The sequence below is a fragment of the Oncorhynchus kisutch genome, linkage group LG9, assembly GCF_002021735.2.
Source record: "Oncorhynchus kisutch isolate 150728-3 linkage group LG9, Okis_V2, whole genome shotgun sequence".
NCBI lineage: Eukaryota > Metazoa > Chordata > Actinopteri > Salmoniformes > Salmonidae > Oncorhynchus > Oncorhynchus kisutch.
This window is the reverse complement of record NC_034182.2, coordinates 1,874,580-1,885,623: the sequence shown is the minus strand read 5'-3', so window position 1 is coordinate 1,885,623 and position 11,044 is coordinate 1,874,580. Positions and strand designations below refer to the sequence as shown.

Below are 11,044 nucleotides of genomic sequence, written 5' to 3'. Positions count from 1 at the left end.
AACGATCGGAGGGGAGCGGATTGCTTTTGGTCACTCGGACTTGGGCTGTGCACCCACCCCGTACCATGAACACTTTTCACACACACACACACACACACACACACACACACACACACACACACACACACACACACACACACACACACACACACACACACACACACACACACACACACACACACACACACACACACATAGAGAACCTGCTATATCAACAGACACCAGATAGACACAGAGAGAGAGAGAGACAGAGAGGGACAGAGAGCGAGAGAGAAGCACCCAAATGGACAAAATATCTTAATCCCTAACAAGAGTAGCCCTTATTTTTCTAGAGGGGTGCGTGGCTTAATCAGACCTGCAGTGTGACTCAGAAATGTTTGTCTTCCTTTTCATAAGGTGAAACTCTGGCATGTGCGGCTTTCATGTGTGGTGAGGAATCTACAGGGCCCCAGAACACAATGGGGCCTCTGTGAGGAGCCTCTGTTAGCACGCTGCCGAGAGGAAGTCCCTGCCTGGAAGAGAACGGCCTCAGCTCTCCATACACTGGTATAACTCAGCTACGTTTCCTCCTAACCACAGGTCAGTTTTATCTTCAAATCTATTGTTCAAGACTTGGACTGGGAAATCAAATCCTGTATCTGTGGTTGGGTCTTGGTGCAGCACAGTCAAGGCCCAATCAGGCAGAGGTTGGAATTAAATGCAGATCCAGGGTCAACTCACTTAATTCTAATTCCTAATGTTAAACCGATAGGAGGGAAATACAAACTGAACTAGGACCTGCTATTCCTACTTCCACCCAGGCCGGAGCAGTAGACACAGACTGGAAGTACCTTACTAGTTTTCATGTGTCAGTTTAATCCTACATTTCTGGTTTTCTGGCCTCAATTTTCACCCGATCCCCCAAACCTATCTCTTTCTTTCTTCCAAGTAACTGGAGTTTTTGCTGAGTGAGAGAAATTGAACTATGCTGGAATGCTGGGAATCATTTGGAATCGTTTAGAATCATTGGGAATCGTTGGGAATCGTGCTACACCTGCTACCAGGAATGGTGGCATACACTAAGTGTACAAAACATTAGGAACACCTTCCTAATATTGAGTTTCACGCCCTTTTGCCCTCAAAACAGCCTCAATTTGTCAGGGTGTTGAAAGTATTCCACAGGGATGCTGGTCCATGTTGACTCCAATGCTTCCCACAGTTGTGTCGAGTTGGCTGGATGTCCTTTGGGTGGTGGACCATTCTTGATGCACATGGGAAACGGTTGAGCGTAAAAATGACCAACAGCATTGCGGTTCTTGACACACTCAAATTGGTGCGCCTGGCACCTACTACCATACCCTGTTTAAAGGCACTTAAATATTTTGTCTTGCCCATTCACCCTCTGAATGGCACACACACAATACATGTCTCAATTGTCTCAAGGCTTGAAAATCCTTCTTTAACCTGTCTCCTCCCCTTCATTTACACTGATTGAAGTGAATTTAATAACAGGATCAATAAGGGATCATAGCTTTCACCTGGATTTACCTGGTCAGTCTGTGTCATGGAAAGTGCAGTTGTTCGTAATGTTTTGTACACTCAGTGTATAGTTATGGTCAGGTGGAGTTCTGATTTTACTAACCCCAGAATGATTCTGAGAAGGTTAATTGATTCATATTTTAATCTGAGACTGTTACCAGCTAAAATATGAAGCCACAATCAATTAAAAACACCAACCATGAAAAGGAAAGAGAGATTTAGAGAGGGAGAGAAAGTTCTGAAGAAGGCGATATGAAGCGAGAGTGATTGATCACAACTGACATGAGGAATGCTTGCTTCTGGCACACAATAACAATCCCTGTCAATTCTTGCACACTGTTGCATTACTGAGTGTGTTCGCCACTGTTGTGGTATTCCTGCAAGAATAGTACTCTGACTGTACTGTCGATTCCATCGGTCACCAAACATTGGCTATAGCAGAATGGTGGAAATGTGTCCTGAGAGAGACTATAAAGTGACAACACCGTCAAGATATCATTACCAGGCCAGCGGCTTGGGAGTGCATTCTGGGAGATCTTAGCGCTCCAACTATTAAGCAGTAAGTCATAGAGACTACCGCAAATATGCACTCAAAGAATGTGTGGTTTCTAGGTCTCTGTGTGAGTGTGATTGAGTCTCTCTCTGTCTCTGTGTGTGTTTGTTAGTGTGATTGAGTCTCTGTCTGTGTGTGTCTGTCTGTGTGTTTGTGAGTGTGTCTATAGAAGGGAAGGTGATTAATGTAACATATTTCTTCTTTCTTTAATGTTTTTCCAGAAAAGTGTTTTACTTATATTATTGACTGTATAAGGAATTCACAACTTAACATATTCTTAACAAAATGTAAGCATTCCAAAATTGCTTTGGCATTTGCGAAATACGTAAGATGACTGCAAAAAGGTTGACCCATTGAGTACAAAATGGAACTTCACATTTGAGACAGTGATCAAGAATTCAGTGAATTCAGTGAAAAACAGACAATTAAATAAATGAGCTAAATGTGAAAGAGCAAACAATTGCATGTTTGTGTGGACTAGCATGTGTCTAAAGTTAGCTCAACATATTCATATTCACAGAGAACTTGAAAATACAATTATTAGCATTTAATTTGGTTTCAAGTCTGATATCATCAATTCAAGTTATTCTGTCAGAGAGGAGCAGTATAAAATGTTTAAAAAGTATTATTTTGGTATTCACAAAAGATGAACTTCCATTCAAATAAAGAGAATAGGGACAACGAGTCATCAGAAGATTCAACATGCCTTAAATTACATACGGTTATTCCTCTTATCTTGTCCCAACCACATTGCCATAGTAAATTATTGTCTTTTTTGGAAAAACAGCATTTCAAGATTTTCTACCACTTTCAGATCAATGTGTGCTGCATTGAAACAGCACATTCAGCAACTCAGACATACTGCACTGTTGCATTAAGCACTTGTGACTATAGGACGAACATAAGGCACAACTAGTGGTCAAAAGACAGTAGTGCAGTCCAATCACACTATCTACAGATTGTCAGGTGACCTTCACCCAACAAGGTTGAGGTCAATTCCATTCCCATTCTACCAATTCAGGAGACTCAATTCAACAACTGAAAATGGCCCATTATTTTCTATTGACCAATTCATTGCATTAATTCTTAAATTGACAGAGTTTGGTTTGACCCCAACCCTGGCGTCTAATATGTAGTTCTCAACATAAGTATGCAAATGTGTAGTCCACAGATCAAAAATCCATATAGATTAGCATAGTCACTTCCATTCGTTAGTAATCATCTGCCCTTGGATCCAGGAGACTATAACTAGATGCGATTGGCTGGTGGAAGTGTGTTTCTTATATGACGATGGACCTGAGAAGACGGAAGCACATCATGAGGTCTCTGGGTATTGGTGGCTTGACCTCATTGCCATCGAGACGGAGGTAGCGGAGTTTAGGAGCGGTCTCAGTGACATAGCCCTCCAGAGCATCAGCCGACACAGGGCAGATATCAGATCCATTCACACCTGCAATTGCAAATACACCATCTTAGCAAAACGGTCATACAACTCATCAAAAACATTTTCCACTGATTATAATAATATAATTATCTGGATTTTAAACCAATCATCAGTTAACCATCCAGGCAGTCAGTCAATGTATCAATTAAACTAGAACAGTGTCAAAAACATACTCTTAATCTGGTTGTGGTCCAGGTGGAGGTGTTCCAGGCCTGAGGGGATCATAGGAACCTGAGTTAGCTGGTTATGGGACAACTGCAGGTCCAGGATGCTGGACATGTTGAACACGTTCTTGGGCAGCCCGCCGTTTCCCAGCTTGTTGCGGTTGAGCCTGAGGAAGGCCACCTTGGGTAGACCCTTGAAGTAGTCAGCGGGGATCTTCTCAATGGCGTTGTTGTCCAGGAAGAGCTGGGTGATGGTGATGGGGAGGCCCAGGGGCATGGTGGTAAGCTGGTTCTTGGCCAGGTTGATCTGGACCAGGTTGCTCAGGCCCTTGAGGCTCACCTCGGTCACTGCGTCATCCTGGAGCTTGTTCCCCTGCAGTTCCAGCAGTGTCAGCCGATCCAGACCTGAGAACACCCCAGCGGGGATCTTGGAGATGCGGTTGCGGGAGAGGCGCAGCTGCTCCAGGCTGGAGGGCAGGTTGGCTGGGACGGAGCTCAGCAGGTTGTCATCCATGAAGAGGTGGACCAAGCGGAGCATGGCGGCCAGGGCACCCTCCTCCATGCCCTCGCTGGTGATGCGGTTGCGGTTGAGGTTGATCCAGCGCAGCTGCGTGGCGTTGCGGAGAGCATCTGTTGACAGTACGTCGATGAGGTTGTTCTGCAGGTACAGATACCATGTGTGTGGGGGGATGGTGGGGATGCGCTTCAGAGCCTTGTTGTCGCAGTAGACGGCGTTGGGGAAGCTGGGTGGGCAGCGGCACTCTTTGGGACAGGCCTGTAACTGGGCCATATAGTCGCCGTAGGACATGTCAGGGCTCTGGGCCAGAGCTGGACCGACCAGAAGGAGGACAGAGGAAAAGGCCAGGAGAAGCGCCATCTTAACACTCAGCCTGGGGTAGAGGAGAGAGAAAACACATGAGATGAGACTGACTCTTATGCAAAACACAGACACAGATACAGGCACAGACACAAACCCTGAAGACAAGATCAAGAACATGGTTGAACAAACACACCGACCCAAATACACAGATGATGATCTCTGCATGTTCCAAGATAACTCAACATGGACCGGATTGAGGACTAGGGGTTAGCACTTCATTGTGACCTATCCTGTTTTTTTTAGGCGAGTCTCGTTTCCTCTCACCTTATTTTAGATTAAGTGCTTTCAAGTACAGATGAGCTTATTTGGACATGGTGCATTAAGTGTGCAAGTGTTCATCAAGCTGCCTTAAGTTCATTCACATGTAAACAACAACGATTCCAGGTGTCTCGTTTATTTAGTCCCTTATTGAAAAAAATGCCAGGCCTTCCATCAATGGCTAGCCCAAACTAGCCGTAGCTAGCTTAAAATCTCCTGCATTGAAGCAAGGTCATTAGCAATCGAGTTAACATGAAGTTAATGAGCGTTGGCACATCATGCGGTCAGGCCAGCTGTCCACTGGGTCCATGGGAGATTATAAGCTTTCTTAAGGACAGGACGCGCTGCCAGGTCAGCTAATGGCCTTACACGAATACTTCTGATTGGATGCTAATCTGTCAAATCGGCACATGCAAGAGGTAGTTGAGGTTGGCCTGAGGTTGGGTGCTCATTTAGGAGTAAAACACAGAGCAAACCAAATCCACCTGACTCTGTTGTGGATGAAGCACAATGTGTTACACCTGACATTGGTAATGAATTAAAGTACCCACCAACACACCGAGCCGTGGAATGCCATATAAACATTTATACATACAGTACACAGATGCATATAAAAGCAGATACATTCTCCACGCAATCATGACAGAGAAAGTGGAATTAACCTCCATAGAAGAGGAAAAACATGGAGAAAAGAGGAACTGGGGATGATAGCGAGACAGGAAGCCAAAGTGACAAAGAGATTGGCAGAGGCAGACAATAACTCAGAGGCATCTAAACTCTGCAATAGCACATCCACCCATCCTGTCCCAGAATGCTTGATTCCTCTCAACTGTCATCTGGTGCTGGTTTAAATTCTTGGTGTGTGCTCCACACGTTGGTCTGGAACTCATTTTCAACAGGCCTGGTTATGCCATGGCTGGGCCCACTTCAAAGACGTGGCCCGCTCACCTGTTCCTGGGGCCCCTATGCATCTCGTATGGGGCCAAAGATCTATGGAACACCATGTGTCCCTGCCTCTAACCTTAGAGACCCAACTGTTGGGTTAAACTTTCTACCTGACCATAATTATAGCTGCTAGTATTTAGTTTGGCCAAGGTCAGGAAAAGTTACTTTTACTTATCACATTTGTCAAATGGGAAAATCCTGTTAAGCAAACTGCCGTAAAGACCATAACTGGAATCTCTCCAGAGCCTCACTCTTTCAAAGCCTCAAATCCATTCACAAGCTCTGGTTTTTCAGTGCAGTTACCTACAGTATAGTACAAATGAATGCAGAAAATCGCCAAATAAAGGTCCAGCCACTCAATGTGCCTCAACTTTCACCTCCCAGAACTGAACTCACATTGTCTTTGTGACCATTAGTTTGCAAGCAAAGTCAGATCTATACCTACTTTTCCTCAAACTGGAAACCCATTTTAATCGTCCCCTAGACCCACACGTACCTTTGAGTTCAAGTGATTTTCCAAAGTCTGTCTTTGCGCCGTGCTTCTGCCTTGCTCAAGAAATGTGGTAGCAACTGCAGTCCCAAACTCAGAGAAACACCTCTCACCTCCCCTGTATTTGTACCATCGGTGTCTTCATTCAGTTGGTGGGAACCCTTCATTGACAGTCACACTGTAGTTCCTCTCGGCCAATGAGAGGCCTGTAATCAGAGGTCATAATCCATGTGGTGATTTTTTCCCTGTTAAGCCTGCGACGGTGTGGTAGCTGAGGCTGTGAGACTTGGCCCACTCAAAATCAGGCTAATACAGGCCTATAACTCACTATGAAACCACCCTAACCCTTCTGTCCACTCCCCGTTCTCCCATAGTTGGAATTTGCCACCATCTCTCTGTTTATGTCCTTCAGGTAAATGTTCTGCTGAGATCTCTAATGTACTTAGCGCTAATCAGGCAGCGATGTCTGAATGGAACAACTCAACTCTGTTTGAAAGAAACAAATCTACGTCTCCTCATTTTTTTGTGCGGAATGTTGCAATAGCAATCCATGTGTTCCTCATAATAGTGACTTGGCCATAAAAACCCAGGAGAAATATGGTCACAGTGTCTCCTTGTGTTGGCATGATAAGGGATGTGCTGATGGCCCTCTTTTGGGCCAAATCACGACATAGGATAATCCCACTCACAACGTATGGCTTTGACAATGTCTTTCAGTCCTTGGTGTTCTTTCTGACAGTTCTCTGAATTGGAATTCAGAGAACTGCAAACAAATTATACACCGTGGGAACATATTGGCTTTTGCCAATGATTCATATTTGTTTAAATCCTTTCTGTTGCGGACCCACCCAACAATCTTCCAGCACAATCGGACACAATCAGACTCTGACCTTAGAAGACATCAAACCCAGTACAATTAAGTACACATCGGTCTGTCCAGACATGAGACTTAATGGGGTGGGGTTAGAGTGAAAATAAGGGGATTTAAAAAGTGTAGACTGGGTTTGCAAAGTGTTCTCAAGTTAGCATTGGGGTTGGGCTAGCTGGGATGGGTAGGTCATTTTGTTTTGCTTTGAAGCTGCCATAGGCCCACCTAATACCTTGGGATAATCCCATCTGATTGGCTTGTCCAGGTTGGAGCTAGCCTTGATCCAAGATGTGCCGCGAGAGACCAATAGGGATCGTCTCGTGTCTGGCAAGCTGCTAGTACACAATACAGTCACTCCTCAACACAATGCGAGAGGTAGAAACACTCTAACCCCTTAATGAACAGTGACTGTGCTTGAGTCACGGTGCCGATCTCCTCACAGGTTATTTTACCTCAATGGGAACAGACACCATTTTGCTTTCATTCAAAAATAGAAAACTCCTAAAAAGACTTGGCTGTTTTCAAAACCTGGAAGTTGCAAATCAGTGATGCATATTGTTTACGTCATGTCCACTTATAATGAAAATATGTGAGTTTCTGGTTTGGCATATACAGCATCTCATCTGACATGGTCTCAGATAACGGTCTACAGTTTGTTTGATCTCCATCATCATCACAAAGCACTTTGCTGTTGAAAAGACACCCTCAGCATATGCCCACCACTCTATAGTGGTAGCAGTCTAGCAGAGCTGGTATATCAATAAAGATGGAGAAAGGTGTGGTCAGTGCCAGAGTCAAGTGCTCCACACCTACACATCATCCCCAGCTTCCAATTGGCTCATTCATCCCCCCTCCTCTCCCCTGTAACAATTCCCCAGGTCGTTGCTGTACATGAGAACGTGTTCTCAGTCAACTTACATTATAAAATAAGGGTTAAATTTAATTTTAAAAATCATCTGTTTCTCCTTAGAGGCACTTACACATCAGCAGTAACTATATAGTAAAACTGGTCATGAGAAATGTGCATGAAATGGACAAACAATAACAATTAATGAAGTGTTCTGCACTGCAAACCAACCACAGTAACTTGGCAATACTTCAGTCATGTTTTTACCTCGTCTTGATGGAAATCAGATGTCTCTAATCAAATGAAAGATTAGACTGCAGATATGCACCACGAGGGAATCCATCCATTAGGATTTTCATTAGTATAACTACATTACTATTGATTTAATGGCAAAGTGACAACCAAGTTTTCATGATCTCACTGTATTAACTTGTGACTCAGGGCTTCTGATTATGTTGCAGAAAGGAACAAAGCAGGATTGAAAACAAATGTTGGCCACTTCCCTGTTTGACAATCTGAAAGGAAACATGTGGAGGAGTATGATAATGTCAATTTCCTGGAAGAGGTTTCCAGTCAAAGCCAGCTATGTTAATTAGTTAAAGGACTGTGTTTGAACGGGCTTCAGTTGGGTTCAGCTCTACTTGATGACTACGCTGAAATGAAATGGACTTCTCTCCAGCATTGATCAGAGGACATTCAGCTCAGTTACAGCTGTGTTAAACAAGCCCTGTGTCAACATAAGACTACAAGGCTCTGGAAAGCAGAACTAGGTCTGGCATTGGAATATGAAAGATGATGCAGTTTTTATCTCTGCAGATTTTACAATAGTATCTATGGATATTTACATGAGACTGATTATGGAATAAACTCTTCCACTTGGAAAGAACAGAGGCCCGCACACTGAATATGCTCTCAATTTACCACCGGCTCTTGACCTGATAATGTTCAGTGCTGGATTGAACCGTTGTCAGTAAAAGGTGGTAATTTGGGAGCATATTCATTATGCAGGCCTCTGTTCCTTTCATGTTTCATTCTTTAGCCCAACACCTATGTTTTTAAGGATGTGTGTATGACCACAAACATTTCTATAAACTCTTCCACTGCTGTCATTATCAATCTGTTACTGCATTATTTCTTTCCACTAACAAACTTCAAAACATACTTTTCAAGAGAGACATTTAACTAAGAAATAATCTGCGAGTACACTTGTGCCAAAATCCTGTTCTAATTCTAATTGAATGGCCCACCCCCTGCAAGACTGCTGCAAACTGCACAAAATCCTGTTCTAATTCTAATTGAATGGCCCACCCCCTGCAAGACTGCAGCAAACTGCACAAAATCCTGTTCTAATTCTAATTGAATGGCCCACCCCCTGCAAGACTGCAGCAAACTGCACAAAATCCTGTTAGATCTCTTGAACGCATTGTTAGTTTTTGGAACAGAAACCGGCAGCACAAAAATCAAAGGTAAAGACCAGAACACTTCTCATATCAGTCTCTCCAGATGAAAACAATGCCCCCCAAAAGAAAAGAACCGAAAAGGATGACCCATCCACACCCCTTTTAGCCTTTCACCCCTCTTCAGGAAAAACAATACCTGCTTCTCCAAACGGTGTTTGTTGGTAGTGTATGGCCAGGTGATGCTTGGCTCAGGGGTAGTAGTGGTTGTCTGGTCCTCCAGTACTCTTCTCTGGTGCTGGTCCACAGTGCTCTAACAGTCTCAGTTGCTCCCTGCGACCAAGGAGGAGAGAGAGAGAAAGCCCTATTAGATTCTGTATTGTTTTTAATATTATTTCCTCAAGGCTGTGCCTTTGACATCCACTGTTGGATCAGAGAGAGGGTGTGTGTGTGAGGGTGAGGGTGGGGGGTAAGAGTGGGGGTAGGGGTGAGGGTGGGGGAGTGTGTGTGAGGGTGGGTGGGGGGTATGGGTGAGGGTGGGGGGTGTGTGTGGGTGAGGGGGGGGTAGGGGTGAGGGTGGGGGTGTGTGTGAGGGTGGGAGTGTACGGGTGAGGATGGGGGTGAGGGGGTGTGTGTGTGTGTGTGTGTGTGTGTGTGTGTGTGTGTGTGTGTGTGTGTGTGTGTGTGTGTGTGTGTGTGTGTGTGTGTGTGTGTGTGTGTGTGTGTGTGTGCGTGCGTGTGTGCGGGTAAGGGTGGGGGTATGGGTTTGTGGAGATTGTCCTTTCGGAAGTGTTCATTGGCTACTTTTCACCAGCACAGCAGGTTTTTAAAGGACCAAAGAGTTTGTTCTGCTTTGTGTTTTAATTTTATAATGGAAAAAATGATGGTGATACTGGTATTGTCCCGGCCCTAGCTGGAACGTCGACCTGTACCCAATCATTATCGCCATAGCAATGCACATGACTTCTTCATAGGTTATGTTTATCATAGTGTCAGTCCAGGACTGAGTGGAGCTTAGGGAATCGTTCAGGCACCTTGATAACCAAGAATGTAAGGCTACTGAGTACTAACACTCACAGGCACTTAGTGACACAAACAGAGCAACATGCACACACACAAAGAACATTGACAGGGTTAACACTGCAGCACTCTACCTCTCTCTCTACTGTCCCTTCATCCCTTCAGGCCCTCTGTTTATGTATTCCATTCTCTCTCTCTCTCTCTTTCTCTCTCTCTCTCTCTCTCTGTGTGTGATAAACAGGGCAGGCCCAGGGAGGCCAGGAGCAGAGCGGGGACATCTGGATCCTGGAGGGAGAACGAAACGGGGAGATGGAGAATAGAGGGGGCAAGAGAATAAAGGATATGGGAAAGAGAGTAGGGAGAAAACTTGATAGTTTTCTGAGCAAAAATAATTTTCATTGTTGGATATAAGAATATAAAAACACCAGGAAATCAGTGATTTTAATTTAGGAAATCTTATTCTCATGCATAGTACAGAGACACACGGATTGTATACAAATGTAAGCAATATTTTAAATGATTTTTGTTTTAGTCAAATATTATATCTGTTTGGGCTTCTTGCAATCAATTTGCAGTCTGCAAATGATTAGTAATCATGACCATCCGCTCAAGAAAGAAATCGTCCCATGGTTGAATCTAGTTGATGATCCCAGGAATTTA

General features: G+C 44.2%; 1 protein-coding gene across 2 annotated transcripts; it reads right to left on the bottom strand.

The window, feature by feature from the left end:
- Positions 1–2,258: 2,258 nt before the first annotated feature.
- On the bottom strand, positions 2,259–9,808 carry LOC109878562 (keratocan-like). Of its 2 annotated transcripts, none has more exons than XM_031831448.1 (3): positions 9,564–9,808; positions 3,689–4,569; positions 2,259–3,521 (listed from the first exon to the last, which is right to left on the bottom strand). In XM_031831448.1, exons 2-3 carry the CDS (start codon positions 4,554–4,556, stop codon positions 3,352–3,354), a joined length of 1,038 nt encoding a protein of 345 aa, XP_031687308.1. In that variant the 5' UTR covers positions 4,557–4,569; positions 9,564–9,808; the 3' UTR covers positions 2,259–3,351. The 2 variants fall into 2 exon arrangements, with proteins under 2 accessions (XP_031687308.1, XP_031687309.1); XM_031831449.1 differs by lacking the exon at positions 9,564–9,808 and adding an exon at positions 6,259–6,560.
- Positions 9,809–11,044: the final 1,236 nt, after the last annotated feature.

Bases quoted from the DNA above. Each gene is read 5' to 3' on its own strand.
- LOC109878562 (XM_031831448.1), bottom strand. From the start codon at position 4,556: ATGGCGCTTCTCCTGGCCTTTTCCTCTGTCCTCCTTCTGGTCGGTCCA. The intron at 3,522-3,688 runs GTATGTTTTTGA...TTGCAATTGCAG, and splicing joins GGACCACAACCAGATTAAGA to GTGTGAATGGATCTGATATC.